At 39.1% G+C, this 15932-nt stretch overlaps 1 protein-coding gene across 1 annotated transcript; it reads left to right on the forward strand.

Annotated features, from left to right (window-relative positions):
• The first annotated feature begins 373 nt into the window (after nt 1-373).
• On the forward strand, nt 374-15648 carry LOC126976374 (NSFL1 cofactor p47). The gene is made up of 9 exons (XM_050824676.1): nt 374-646; nt 740-962; nt 2891-2996; nt 6593-6684; nt 8420-8472; nt 9723-9841; nt 10766-10894; nt 11764-11893; nt 15410-15648. The coding sequence occupies exons 1-9, from the start codon at nt 542-544 to the stop codon at nt 15629-15631; spliced, it is 1179 nt and encodes a 392-aa protein (XP_050680633.1). The 5' UTR covers nt 374-541; the 3' UTR covers nt 15632-15648.
• The last annotated feature ends 284 nt before the right edge of the window (nt 15649-15932 follow it).

Raw genomic sequence — 15932 nt, forward strand, 5'->3', positions numbered from 1 at the left:
GTGGTACCGTTAATATAGCCGGCATCCTGTGCAAAGGAGCCTCCCACTTTTATAATCGACGATTCTCTCGCTACCGACACGGAGCAAAATGCGAGTGAGGAGTCAACAGAAGTTCTCGTCTGTTCTCGCGTTCTTAGATGTTTTGTCTCACGCCAAAAAACCGATAAAAATTGGAGATCAAGACGAGAAACGGCGTAGATCATGAGTTCTACATTAGTGTTTTTCTCGCTTTATCGCGAGATTCTGGCGTGAATATGGACGGGCTTAAGATTTACGTCAAATATTCTATTTGACACCATACTATTCCGTGTTTGACACATGTGAGATTTGACTGTTGACAAAGTGACAACCGTGACTTGCGTTGATTTCATGCAAATTGAAATTTTCATGTTTTTGATTCAACTGGCTGCTTGTGCATAGACAGAGTTATATAGTTAATTTATATATCTTTTGTCGAATGAAGTTCTTTGTCGGCAAGTTTTTGCTGTATGTTTACTACGATAGTTCTAACTTCTGTTCGTAATAGATACACGGTTTCGAAATGGCTGCGAACCGGGAAGAAACATTGAGACAATTCTGCGACGTGACTGGTGCGGATGAGGATAGAAGTAAATTCTTCTTAGAGTCCTCCAATTGGCAGCTCGAAGTGAGTTTTGATATTTGATTCAAATTAATAAAGAAACTGATGATGTTTTTTTTCACATACATTTATTCAAAAATTCTCGCTCAATAATTGTAGGTAGCATTATCGAGTTTTTATGAACACGGTGGAAACATTGATGATGCGCCTGCAAATGCAGCCCCAACTTTGGCATCGCCACAGCCAATGTCGGAAAGTGATTTGGAGTCACCACCAGGCTCACCCGAGAAACCAAAGAAAAAAGATGTTAAGAAAAGGACGAATACTAAGTTTGCTACACTGGATTCTTTGCATCAAGACAGTTCAAGTGATGAAGAGGAAGGTTTGTACAAAATTGATTGTCTTATTTCACTTTAACTTTAGGTTCTCTGAACGAAATTGTATATAAGATAATGTTTCCTACAAATTTTATTATGTTATGAAGTATAAAATGTAGTTATAAAATAGAATATTAAAATAAAATAGATGTTAAATTTCATATTATTATTATAAAGTTAAAGTATCATAATATGTTATCATCTTAATTTGCAATATACACATGAAATTTTGATTTTTATTAATAAATGTACACAAATAAAAAATCAATAAATATATAAAAATATTCAACAAAAATATAATATTGGGTGAATAGAGACAACTTTTGAAGACCCATTTCAATCCTCCTTCCCAAAATATAAATTTCAACTAAACAAATCCCACAATAATATGTGTCAAGAAAAAGAAGCAGAAATTTCAAACCTCAAAGAAGAAATAGCAAAGTTGAAAAAAGAAAATAATGTACTGAGAGAAGAAATAGAGAAACTGAAAAGAGATTCTGAAGAGCAAGGTTTGTTTGTGGTATAGCTTAGTTGGTTATTAGAATGTGGTACTTAATTACAGCGTAATTCTCTAAGAAAAAAGTGATTCGTTTGTTTGTATGAAAAGTGCAGTCATTGATAGATTGACATATGATAGCTATAATCTTGTAAAAGACGGCGATTGCCGACATCCACTATATCCTAAGCAACTGTTCCCTTCCAATCTGCTGGATTATACTTTATTGCCAATCGCCAAACTGTAATTACTACTATATCAAATAACTGCATGTTTCATACTAAACTAAATTTCAACTTTTACTTTGGCAGTTCTCACTCTTATGACATAGTATGTACACCCTTTTCGCTTATTTATTAAAATTCATATTCACAAATTGGAGGAATATTGGAAGCAAAATTGATATCAGAATAGCTGTAGTTAATAAATGTTTTTTATTGGTATGATTATGATTTGAATTAAAGTGAAGAATTAATTTACATTGTAGTGGTATCATATTAATATAATATCATAAAGTAAAATAGAATACAATTTGCAAAGTTTACTGCGTAGATAGAAGCTCAAATATTAAAAGATAACTCTTTATAACTAAACAAACTCACATTTTTCATCCTCTTGTAGTAGGTAGAAATCAACATAATACACTTTAAACTAAAACAATATTTTGTATCTTTTTCCTCTATGGAGAGTAATACACATAATATTATAAAATACTTTTAAGAAATTTAAAGGACAGTGGATGTTTCCATAAAAGTTACATTTTAATTTGTTTCCGACTCATGGATGTTTATATCTTTTCCTTTGCATGTTTTAAGTAAGTATATTGTATTAATATTGTTATCTAGTAGCCATATTACAGGCTATGCCTAGTTTGGGACAAGATAATTTGTATAAAAGTGTCAATATTATTATAATTAATTATGCACTAGTTAAATACAGCCTTGCTTCATCCATACATTTAACTTGTATATAGATTTATTAAAACTTACTCATATACAAATAATGTGTAAAAATAGCAAAATGATTGACTTGAAGAGATTTGTTTTTTTATAAACATAATATTTAATTTTTGTATACCTATTAGGTACTCGATTTTTGATTATAGGTCTAGGGCCTAGGCTGTCTTAAAGTATTAGCCTTAAGTAAATGGCCCAACCTCATTTGATTGATTTAGATGTTTTTGTTATAACTTTATGTGTATACAAACAATTACTTGTATTCAAGATAATTTTATTTATCCACACATTACAGAGAAAAAATAACAGACTTAGACAGACTGAGTATGTAGTAGACTGAGTAGTAATGAAATATTAGGAGTGTAGGGAAACATTAAATAATTGTTACAACATATTATATATAATTTTATAATGTAATATAGTATAATAAGTGTTTTTATATCAGTCAGTTCACATGAGTACTTTCAGTATCTTGTTGCAGGGGAAGCATTTTACGCAGGAGGATCTGAGAGGTCTGGACAACAGATTATAGGCCCAGGAAGAGGTGTGACGGATATTGTCAATGATATGTTTAAAAGTGTCAGAGAGTGAGTATTTTTTCCTAATAAAATGTTTTTGAACGAATGTGAATGTACCCATACTTTGTATTGTCTGTTGTTTTTGTTTTTAGGTGTACAACATGGACTTTTGCAATATCAGGGGAATTCACTCCAATTTAAACGCCGTCCACAACCACCTTGAGACGGCGCAGCCGGCCTTGTGAGATGCAGATATTTCAACCTAGCGATACATCATATTTAACATACCCCGGGTACAATTTTTTGCCTATGCCGGGGTATGTGTGTACGTTAGGGAGTATATCTGCTGTCGCCGTCTCGGCAATTTTGAGGTTAGGGACCTGTCTACTCTCTAGCTCCGTGTAGATTTTGAGGACCGCGTCCGTATCTATGCGTGTGTCTACAGGTCCCATAGTGGTGACGCAGAAAAGGATCACCTCATGGGCTGCGTTCAAGTGGCAATTGACGACGTGTTTGCACTGATCCCCTCCGCTGAAATCGTAGTGATTTCAACGAGCACAATGCCGAATGTCTTGGATCACGTAACACAGACTACCCAGGCCGATCTGTGCATTGGCGTATGGTCTGTCCCAATTGGTTGAGTCGCCAACGCGGCTCCCGGATGTGGATAGCCACATGCCGTTGTTATTAGATCTTCTGCTGACTACACATCCCGATAGTTACCAGGTCTCGGTCGACGCCCCTCTCGGAACGTCTGACCATTGCCTGGTCAGGAGTGTAGTGCCTATCCGACGCCAATATCGCAGACCACCAGCGACCCGCCGCGTTTGGCACTACAAGTCAGCAGATTGGGATAGGATGCGTTATTTTTTTGCATCCTACCCTTGGGGCAAGGTTTGTTTCCCTTCGGATGATCCTAGTGCCTGCGCCGTTGCAGTAGCCGATGTGATACTACGTGCCATGTATATTTTTATACCAAGCTCTGTAGTACCGATCGGTGGCAATCACAGCCCTGGTTCGATGCGTCAGTTAAATCAGCATCTGACTGCAAAAAATAGGCGTATCGAACTTGGGTTGCGGCGCTGGGCTCAAAGGATCCGAACTGCAAAGTTGTAAAGAGGAAATATAACCGTGCCTCCAGATTTTTTAAGCGGCAAAGCGCCCATACGAAATCGAAGCACGTCGTCAAAATCGGCGAGCAACTTTCCAGTTACCCAACCGGAACACGCAACGTTATCGAAAGCTGCTCTTGGTAACTTCAACTAGCCGTCCCTGCCGCCGGTGCACATGAAGAATCGATCTCGACGATCGACGATCTCATATGCGCTCTTTTTGCTTCCAACGCGACTCTTGACGACATCGGAAAAACACCGTCGACCATCCCGCGGTGTCAAAGCTCTATGCCTGAAATACAGTTCAGAGGGAGAACTGTTAGGCGAGCTTTGTTTTCGTTGGATCAGGAAGTCGCATTTCTCCAATCGTGCTTAGAACGTGTGCCCCTGAGTTGACGCCGGTGCTAACGCACTTATTCCTGCACTCATATACAATAGGCGTAGTCCCTGACTCATGGAAGTCAGCCCTTATCCATCCGATCCAAAAAAAGGAGACTGTTCCATCATTTGGGCTTCCCGAGAGCTTATGCTAGTGGACCGCCAGCTTCCTCACTTGGCGTAGTTTACAGGTCGTTATGGACGGTTATTACTCGAATCCCAAGCCCGTGAACACTGGGGTGCCCCAAGGCTCTGTGCTATCTCCCACACTGTTTCTTCTGCATATCAATGATACGTTGGACACCTCTAACAAACATTGCTATGCAGACGACAGCACGGGCGATGCCGTATACACGGGCCATGTAGGTCTCTCTAGGGATATCGTCGACCTGTGCCGGGAGAAACTTGTGTCTTCTATCGAGAAGGTCGCGGAATGGGGTAAATTGAACCTTGTTCCAATTTAACCCCCAGAAGACTCAAGTTTGCGCTTTACCACTAAAAAAACCCCATTTGTCGTATCACCGCTCTTCGATAACACTTCCCTTACAGCATCTAGTATCGGAATTCTGGGTCTCGATATCTCGAGCGATTGCCACTTCCGCGGCCATCTGGAGAGCAAAGCCCAATTGGCTTCGAAGAAACTGGGCGTCATAAATCGAGCACGGCAATACTTCAAGCCGGGCCACATCTAGCGCTATGTACAAAGCACAGGTCCGGCCACATAATTATGGAGTATTGCTGCCATCTCTGGTCTGGTGCACCCCAGTATCAGCTCGATCCATTTGACCGCCTGCAACGCAGAGCAGCTCGAATTGTCGGGGACCAAGTGCTCTGTGAAAGGCTGGATCACTTGGCGTTGCGTAGAGACATCGTTTCATTGTGTGTCCTGTACTGCATTTATCATGGGGAGTGTTCCGAAGAGCTGTTTCATCTGATTCCTGCCGCCGAATTCCACCTTCGCACGACACGCCACATGTTAGGATATCATCACCACCATCTGGATGTGTGGCGCTCTTCCACAGTGCGGTTTTCAAGGAGTTTTCTTCCACATTCTACAAAGCTGTGGAATGAACTTCCTTGTGCGGTGTTTCCGGGACGATACGACATGGGTACCTTCTAAAAAAGCGCGTACATCTTGCTTAAAGGCCGGTAACGCACCTGTGATTCCTCTGGTGTTGCAAGAGAATGTGGGCGGCGGTGATCTCTTAACACCAGGTGACCCGTACGCTTGTATGTCCTCCTTTTCTATCAAAAAAGATTGTTGATGCTACAAAATGGCATCACATGAAAGGTCTTTTTCACTACGCCTTCTAAAGGGGTATCAAACGAAATGGAATACTGTATATTATGGTTTAGAGCAACAAAATTACAAACTACAAACTTGAAAATAAAAAATGAATGATTTTTTTTAAGAGAAACGGTTTTATTGAAAATAAGAATTAAAATGATGTAGACAAAGTAATAGAGAAATTCCACCCGTTACATGTTAACATCTGACATTCTACAACCGCGTGTTTACATGAAAGGAGATGGACAAGAACGTATGGAGCTGTGCTCCAGAATGTATATAAAAAAAAAATCATAAAATGAAAAATCTATATCATGTAATCTGGATAGCTTACAAGTGAAATCAGAAAAATGCTTTTTATTATGCGCCTATTTCTGCCGTGAAGCAGTAATGTTTAAGCATTACTGTGTTTCGGTCTGAAGGGCACCGTAGCTAGTGAAATTATTAGCTGAACATCTCGCTCGTCTCGTCCCTTTGTATTAAAAGTTTTTGTTAACATCAGCTATTGTGAATTAATAAATTAATAATATTCTTAACTTTTTTTTAAATTGTTATTTGTAATAACCAGAGAGTAGAATACTTTCGTATTGAATATATTTATTTTTGTACACTTTGGGGTTCATTTTGCACATTTCCTTTCTTGCATCGCAGAAGTGGCTGTACTTTATGGAATCAATTACCGGCTGCCGTTTTTCCGAAGTGATTCGACTTAGGCATCTTCAAGACAAGAGCATACTCCTACTATTTAAAGACCGGCAACGCATCTCTTGACGCCGGTGTTGTGAACGTTCATAGGCGGTTGCCTCCCTACTTACTATCGCGTGAGCCTCTTGCCCGTTTGCCCCCTCTTATATAAAAAAGTTACCATAATTGTCACCAATTTTCAGACGTGGGGCGGCAGTAGCTTTAGACGGTGAGTCCACTTCATCCGGTCGCGGGCGCGGTGGCGGTTTATTCGGCGGTGTTGGATACAGGCTTGGTAAGTTTTGTTAGTCGTGTGGAAAACTTAATAATTTCCGCGCAATCAAAACGGTGTACGTGTTCAGAAACTTTTGTAACTTTAAAACTTATACTTCAAGAAAATGCTTCACAATATAATAATTGAAAAAGAGAAAATATATACACTTTTGTAGTAATTTATTTTTATTATGTATAAATGGACTGCCTAGTTAGATGTTTTTTTTTATTTTTTTTTTTTGGGATTTAGGCAAAGATGAATATGTCACCCTCGTAACTTTAACAATTCCTTAATTACATCACACAACAATCCAAAAAAAAACAAAAAAATACAAATACATTAATGACACGTATCTTAACGAGCGACCGCGGAAACACCGCACAGCTTCCTTGTGCGGTGTTTCCGGGACGATACGACATGGGTACCTTCAAAAAAAGCGCGTACACCTTCCTTAAAGGCCGGCAACGCTCTTGTGATTCCTCTGGTGTTGCAAGAGAATGTGGGCGGCGGTGATCACTTAACACCAGGTGACCCGTACGCTCGTTTGTCCTCCTATTCCATAAAAAAAAAAAACTATTACACATACCCACATTGCAATGATTGTTAAGGAGAGTCGGCCGCTTTGAATGGTTCCGAACACATTCCATCAAAAGAAGGAAAACATCATCGATTTTTGTGTCTCCACAGTCTATACAACTGTATGTTAGCGATCTTTTCATTATAAATTTAATTTTTTTTTGATGGAATGTGCCCGGAACGAAGTCTTAACATTGTTACGATATTCGTCCTTTTTAACTTTGGATTCTGTATGTCCATGGACATCGAGGCATTCAAACATTGCAATGAGCTCAGTATCATAATATTGGTATCCGATTCAATTTTAAATTTCATGTTGATTCCTGCCTGAGGGTTAAAGACCGCCACTCCTAATCTTGACACAACTTTAGATCCATCAGTATACAATTTATAAAATGAGTTATATTTATCATATAGAATCCTTTCATAGAAGTAAATCATGTTCCCTCTATTACATTTTCTCTTAGGCATATTTAACCATCTATAGATGTAGTGATAGTAGTCCAAACTTTGGGTTTTCCTTTATGCCGATAGTGAAAAGTTGTTTGTTTAGTGGTGGATATGTGTCTAGATAGCGTTTCAACCATAATAAAGGGTATAGTGTTTGTAAACGAATGTGTCTATGCGTCAGTTTTTCGACTGTCTGCAGCTTGTGAGGTTTGCCAACCTGGAGTGGAAACCTTGGAAAGAGAGTGTATCCATGAACATATTTGGTCTAAGGGCAGTGGCTAGAGTGGTATAGGGCCAGCCACTTGTGCTACTGAGCCCTCCAGTATTTTCTGATCCTAGTATTGTTAATTACCTTAGACAATTTAAATGTATGGATAGAGCCTCCTGCTGCTAGACAACCGATGAAAACAAGTCACAACAACATAGGGATGATATATCATGGTTCGTCATGATCACTGAATGGCGGCGGCCGCGGCGTCGTGTGCAACAATGATTTTTTTTTTTTAAATATTGACACACTTGCACAAATTATCTTGCCCCACTAGGCATAGCCTATGGGTACAAGATAACGATATATTTAATACAATATACTCATTTAAACATTCATAAATACTAATCCAGAACTCGGAAAAAAACATTCATATTCATCATATAAATGATTGTACCTAACCATTCGGTTATATGGGTCGTTATTATTATAGTATGGTCAATAGTACCTTTGAATTTGCAGGTCAGACGTCGGATGACCACGAGGAAGTGACACCACCAAACACAACCAAACAGGTAAGTGTGGCCACATAATACCACGGTTCAATTTCAGAGAGGTTAAATAAACAGTACAGAGTGTTACAAAAGTCTTTATCAAAGCAGATTTCTTCCTCCAACTACTTACGGCCGTTCCCAATATACTATCTACAGATAGAGATAAGTTACTACCTTCTACTGTTAGTAATTAGCTGTCAATAATCTGAAGCTGTCCCAATATACCTGATAAGTCATTCTTATCGTCTTATATTGGGACGCGTGAATTGCAATTTCCATACAAACTTCTATATGGTATTTAATTTTTATGGGAATGGGTTTTGCCGGGTTAGCCCTTGTACATACTAGAATAGCAGTCTATTAAATTAGTTTATTATTTTGTTTCATTTAATCTACGTGAGATTTAAATATGAATACGACATGGGACGGGTCGTCCCCTTCCCTAAAATATGGTCGAGGGAGGCGATGGCTGGCCCATGCGTCATGCTCGTAAACGGGCGCTGCTTGTGGTGGTTGACCCTGTTACGGAAACTCTGCTTCAGATTCTTTTGTTTTTTTTTTCATAATCACTTATAAAATGCTCGCAAAATACCTTTATTTATTTACGGTGTGTATGGATGATGCAGCTACTGTACTCAATAACTTTTGTTTTGTATTAATTTACATTTACTTTTTTTACTTACTCGTGTGAGGCATTTACTATTTGACGTTTGAATATGTTTGTAACATCATTAAATATATTGTTATTGAAATGATTTTTAAAACAATGTAAATGTACATGTTGATCAAAAAAAAGAGTGGCAATAAGTTTGTTGCCACTTCTTCTCATTAGCTCAATCCACGAAGTAGCGATATATTCAATAAAATAAAAAATTTTGTTGACGTCATAAGTGTCATTTCCGTGACCCTTTTTTTATGAAAATAAGGGACGAGATGAGCAGGACGTTCAGCTGATGGAATACGCCCTACCCATTACAATGCAGTGCCGCTCAGGATTCTTAAACCCAAAAATTCTGAGTGGCTCTACACTTGCGCTCGTCACCTTGAGACATAAGATGTTTAGTCTCATTTGCCCAGTAATTTCACTAGTTACGGCGCCCTCCAGATCGAAACAGTAATATTTACACATTACTACTTCACGGCAGAAAAAGGCACCGTTGTGGTACCCGTAATCTAGCGGGCTTCCTGTGCATAAGAGCCTCCCACTGGTAAAACTACATGAATAAAGTGATTTTGATTTGATTTGATAAGTTTGTATGTGTTATATACAGGATGACGGACGTAACGTGCGGCTCAGACTGTACCGCGAAGGATTCACCGTGGACGACGGTCCGCTGAGACATTACATGGACCCACAGAATGCCGAATTCTTGGCGTGTATACGTAGAGGGTAATAATAATATCAAATATTTGCGCAGCCACAATCAAGGAGCCAAGATTATCCAGGAGCAACATGCTCAATACTGCAGATACGATACTGCAGTGGCTCGGGTATGTTTGCTGAATCAAGGCTCCCTGATTTCTATGCTGTTATGAGGAAAAGAGTTGCTTCCTTCTGAGATAGACTCCGCAAATATCAGAACTGTATTATCCAAACGGTCTGTGACGGTATGCGTAGCCATATTTTTCATATTGGGTATCCGTGCATCAAAACTAAAATAGGAAATAAAAGAAGGTGCCTTTACCAAGGCCTGGGAAGGGCTTTTTTAAGCTTTCCAGATATTTTATAAGTTTTATGTATATTTAACTTTTTATCTCTATTTATAATGTATTAGAATATTATTGTATTGAAAAGAGTGGCAATGACTGTCTTGCCACTTCTTGTCATTAAAGCAAGAATAATTTTTTGACCTAAATGAGTAAATAGAATTTTTGAAGTGAAAACTTCTTTAGCATCATTCATAAGATTTAATGTGGGAGAAAATAAAATGATAGTTGAAGAGGAGATTGTCTTACGTATGACGAGAGTATACTTTTATATATAACGGTGATAGTAATGTCCTTCATAGCGGTTGAATATGTGTCATCCTAGCAACATGTACCAGGACTTCATATGCTTCTTAGAGGTTCATGTGGAATGCAGGTTTCAATTCTGAGAGTTGCACTTTGTGCGCACGTAATTTTGTTTGTAAAGCGAAAAGTGGTTGGGTTAAGAGTATAGAGAATAATATGAGATTCAACGAGAAGTTTGATAAAAGATGATTTGAGTCGAAGAAATCAAGCATGACAAAGCCATGAACTATGGAAAATGGTGCTTAGGCCAATTAACTACACGTATGTTTAAAATTATTATTATTATTTCCCCGTGTTACAGTGAGGTTCCTCAAGAGTTAGTGGGGAGGGGACAGGTGCGATTGAGTCTCGAGGATAAAAGACAGGAAGAGGCTCCGAGGAATGTACCAAAGTCGCAGCCCTTCAGCGGCAAGGGACATCTACTCGGCAGGTGAATATTGTGTTTGGATTCAACCTGTTGTGAATCTAAATTATTGTATGATGCTTTCTTTTATGCCTTATATAATTAAACAAGGTACGAGGTCTTGCTGAGTGATAATAACTGTATATTAATATGACAGTGTGACGACGCTAAAGCAGGCTTTACACTATTTTATTTTGTAAGAGAAAACATAGTGTTTACTATTCTAAGTTTAAATATAATATTGAAACTAAACTGTTTGCGAGAGTTTTGAAAACTACTTCGACTCCAGTCTAATAACGCCATTTCTTGTTATAAATCTGTTTTCTTTAAAAATGTTTACGTCTCAGTCCATTTTGATCGGCTGCCAACGTCCGAGTGCGCTAGAGTCATTCGTTACATGAATTAAGTACTCGCATAGTGAAAAGCGTACTTAGCGCTCGTATAGAGAACGACAAAAACATGTCCCTGTATGAACTAGCGAGAGAGACATAATAAGTAAGTTGACTTTGTCTTTTTGTATTAGTATTATTGACCTTGTCTGTAATTGCAGCAGTGTCGGGCAATATTATACAGAACTGAACAGAACTGCTCAGTATTCTTTTCGTTATTTTGTATTATTCATGTGGGAACAGTATCTTGGCGCTCACTGTTGCGTTTGAAAAAGAGCCGTTTGCCCATTTTAAAATTACGCGCGAGATTTTTCGTAAATGAAACTGTTGTTTGAGGGCGAATAAAATTATAATTTAAGCTATAAAACGAATATGGAGTCGGAAATAATGCATAAATCGACGCATTTGTAATACAAACTAATATGTACAACTAATGGATAATTGACAACGTCACACGAGTTGCACAGTAAACTATTTAGTGATTATCTGTTTCAATTTGATTGTCAGTCCGACTCCGGCCATCGTCGGCGCCGCAGAGCCCGCGCCTCCTGCGCCGGCGCAGGACCGGACCCAACACCTGCGACAGGCACAGCTCATTCTCGCCACCGATGATCAAAAACCCACCACCACTATACAGGTATATTTACTTCGTACCTCATTGCGGCGAAGCACCAGTTGGAGGCTCTTTTACACAGGACGCCGGATGGATTATGGGTACCCATCGGCGTATATTTCTGCCGTGAAGCAGTACTGTGTTTTGGTCTAAAGGGCGCTGTAGACTAGTGAAATTACTGGGCAAATGAGACTTAGCATCTTATGTCTCAAGGTGACGAGCGCAATTGTAGTGTCGCTCAGAATTTTTGGGTTTTTCAAGAATCCTGAGCGGCACTGCATTGCTATGGGCAGGGCAATCAATTACCATCAGCTGAACGTCCTGCTCGTCTCGTTCCTTACTGTCATAAAAAAAAGAAGTAAATGAAATGCTCAAGTTTTAAAATGTACCAAAATTTATTGATTGTTTAGATAATCCTCCAGCGCTCTTAAGCTAACTTCACGATATTATTGTTTTTGTGCTACAGAAAAGGGTTTTTGCGCTATATACACAACAAAATTAAAATTGATTAATTTCTTCTCTCAAAAAAACTGCTTTGGGGTCGCACAATTGTTCTAGTTGCCTGGAAACCTTATATTAAATGCCTATAAAGACAACAAAAAAAGTATACCTTTCTTGGTGTGATTCTGCCTTAAATTTTTAGAGCCATTCATTATTCATCATCATCAGCATCAATTCTGATGAATTTTCTCTAACTACTAAATGACTTTGTCTTTGCTGATTGAATCACATAAAATGCACATATGAGAATCACCGCGGTTAGAAGATGAAGTTTGCTGGCTACCATGAGGATGTTTCTTCTTGTGAAGCTTGATTAACAGCACCCATTGCAAGTTCCCATCGTGATCACAAACAGCACCATCATCAGTAGTACAGATATCGCGCCAGTTTGAATGCAGTCGGGGCGTGAGGTAGAAAGGGGGAGCATCTCCTCGAGCGCCTGCAGTGTAGTGCTGTGCCATCCTTGTCGCTTAACGTACGCTTACCGTGTTATCGCGATAATACTGAAGTTGTGACCCCGGGTTATTTGTTGATATTAATAATTGACTGATCCGATCCAAAAGAAAACGAGTTTTTATTCATTGCTAATCACGAGCTGGCGAAAAATGTATTAGACATGTAAACAATTTTTTATGTTTTTAAAGTGATAACACTCACTTCTAGGATTAATTCTAATATATAAAATTCTCGTGTCATGGTGTTAAACTTTCAACTCGTCCGAAACGGCTTGACCGATTCTCATGAAATTTTGAGTGCATATTGGGTAGGTCTGAGAATCGGACAACATCTATTTTTCGTCCTCCTAAATGTTAATGTTACACGATTCTTTTTTTAAATTTCTTTGATTATGAGTCAGCATTAAAAAATACATACAACTTCATATTTTCACCCATCTACCATCAACAGTTACGTTTGTATCGCGATTTTAATATCGGCAATACGGGATGCAGGACTCGAATCCACGACCTCTGGCGTTCCGTGCCAGTGCTCTGCCAACTGAACTAACCGTTCGAGTGACGTATCGTCATAAAATCTTGTATGCTTTGTTCAACTCTTAGGTTGTGGCTTCATCTACAGGATCTACTTTACAGTTGATAACCTGCTCAACCCCAATATTTGCATATTAGGAAATTGACTTGAGATGTCGCTCTTGTAAATCTAAACAATTTGTTATGTTTTAAAAGTGATAACCCTCACTTCTTAGATAATAATACACAAATAAAATTTGAAAACAAAATTTTATGAATGATGCGGGACTCGAACCCACGACCCCTAGCGTTCCGTGCCAGTGCTCTGCCAACTGAGGTAACCGTTCGAGTGACGTATCGTCATAAAATCTTGTATACTTTGTTCAACTCTAGGCAGAACAAAAATTTGAAATTTAATTATTTTATAAAATTATTTTATAAATTCAAAAATTTGAGATTTAATTAAGAGAAAGCTCATGGTCGCTCAAAGGGTAATGGAGAAAGCTATGCTTGGAGTTTCCCTGTGAGATCGAATCAGATATGAGGAGATCCGTAGGAGAACCAAAGTCACTGACAAAGCCCAATTGATTGCGAAACTGAAGTAGCAGTGGACAGGGCACATAGCTCGACGGACAGATGGCCGTTGGGGCAGTAAAGTCCTCGAATGGCGACCACGTACTGGAAGACGCAGTGTTGGTAGGCCCCCCTACTACTACAAGATTGAGCGACGATCTGGTCAAGTTCGCCGGAGTAAATTGGATGAGGGTAGCTTAGGACCGATCGTCGTAGAGTTCTTTGGGGGAGGCCTTTGTACAGCAGGGGACGTCTTCCGGCTGATAATGATGTTGATATAAATGCTGCAGATTCTGCTGATCAGACATAATATCAAGTAATTACTTACAATGTTTGGATAGAGTCAATTGCAGATATAGGACACTCTTATGTCAAGTTTCAAGGCCAATCGTCGTTGGGTCTTGACAGAGAAGTTGCAATTTTATTCACGAGTTTATTTTGCGAATTTATTTTTACAGTGATATCTCTCACTTCTGGGACTAATTATACACTATAAAAATAACAAATTATTTAGATTCGAATGATGTTAATTTCCTAATATGTAATTATTGGAGTTGAGAAGGTTATCAACTGTAAAGTAGATCATGTAGATGGAACCACAACCTGAGAGTTGAACAACGACATACCAAGACTTACGAACCATGCGTCAGTCGAACGGTTGGCTCAGTTGGTAAGAACGCTCGGAAGGAACCCGACAGGTCGCGGGTTCGAGACTAATCGTTCATAAATTTAGTATACAAATTTAATTTGCGTAAGGGATCTCTATAAATAATTAAATAAACCTTAATTCTGATAAATCGAGCGCAAATCCTTGGGTGTCTGATTATAATTTATTACCTTCGCGAGTATGTTGACAAACTTATGAAACTTGTTTGCGTTGCACTGTTCACGATACTCTCGGTTCCCTTATCGCTCCACACCTTATGCGTAATAATCAAATATAGCACACTAGTTTTATAATGTGCTATTAGTTAGTCACCCTAGATAATTTATACGTCTAGATAGTGCCTCTTGCTGTTAGACAACCAATTTATTACATTCTGTGCGTGACAAGCTACGTCTAACAGGCTGTTCCATACCTATGTTTGACAGCAAACTTTTTGTGCCTATTTGAAGCGCCACTCGCGAGCGTCCAGAGAACTAATTTAGACGTATGATACAGATGGCTGCGAAGGAACACATAATTCTCTTAAGTATTTTTGCCTTTTAAATTAATTTCGTTCGTTTTCCGTGTTATTTATACTTCAAGAATCAACGTTATATAGTACACATTTTTTTTTGTACATAATTTCCCACAATCTCGATTTTTGCTGAGGCTGTCATCACATCATCAGTTTTAGTACCGCAAACTCTCGCTACATGGCCAACAGCGCTAAATGCCGAATATCAAAGAGGCACAAAAGCACTTTGACAGCCGCCAGTCCAGTGCTATATAGTAGAGGTTCACAGTCGTATCTAGACGGTTAAATGATCTAAGCCCGCGCAACATTGTTAACAGATTCGTCTGGCTGATGGCAGCCGGGTGACGGGTCGTTTCAACGAGAGCCACACAGTGGATGACTTGTACCAGTACGTGACGAGGGCAGAGCCCCAGTACGAGGCGCGGCCATTCATTCTGCTGACGGCGTATCCCAGCGCCGAGCTGACCGAAGCCGATCGCGCGCTCACTCTAAAGGCTGCTAATTTACTCAACTCCACTGTAATGCAACGACTGCAATAAATACCTTCATACCACAATGTGTCTTTTTTGTCCTCCTCTATGTTATGATTGAATGTTATATGTACATAATTTGGTAGAAACAGTCAGAACCCATAATGTTAACACCAGGAACAGACCAGAGGGCCTACCATCAACTTTTAATAAGCGATGCGATTCCGATGCAGTTCGATTTAGGTACCTAAACTGAATCGCTAAAATTCGTACCATGAAGTGCCTTTTACTGAATCGCATTTGGATCACTTAAGAATGAACGAAATAAATTTGTCTGTGGTGAGAAAGAGATGACGCTCTACAGTCGTTG

Source organism: Leptidea sinapis, chromosome 40, assembly GCF_905404315.1.
Source record: "Leptidea sinapis chromosome 40, ilLepSina1.1, whole genome shotgun sequence".
NCBI classification, from domain to species: Eukaryota; Metazoa; Arthropoda; class Insecta; order Lepidoptera; family Pieridae; genus Leptidea; species Leptidea sinapis.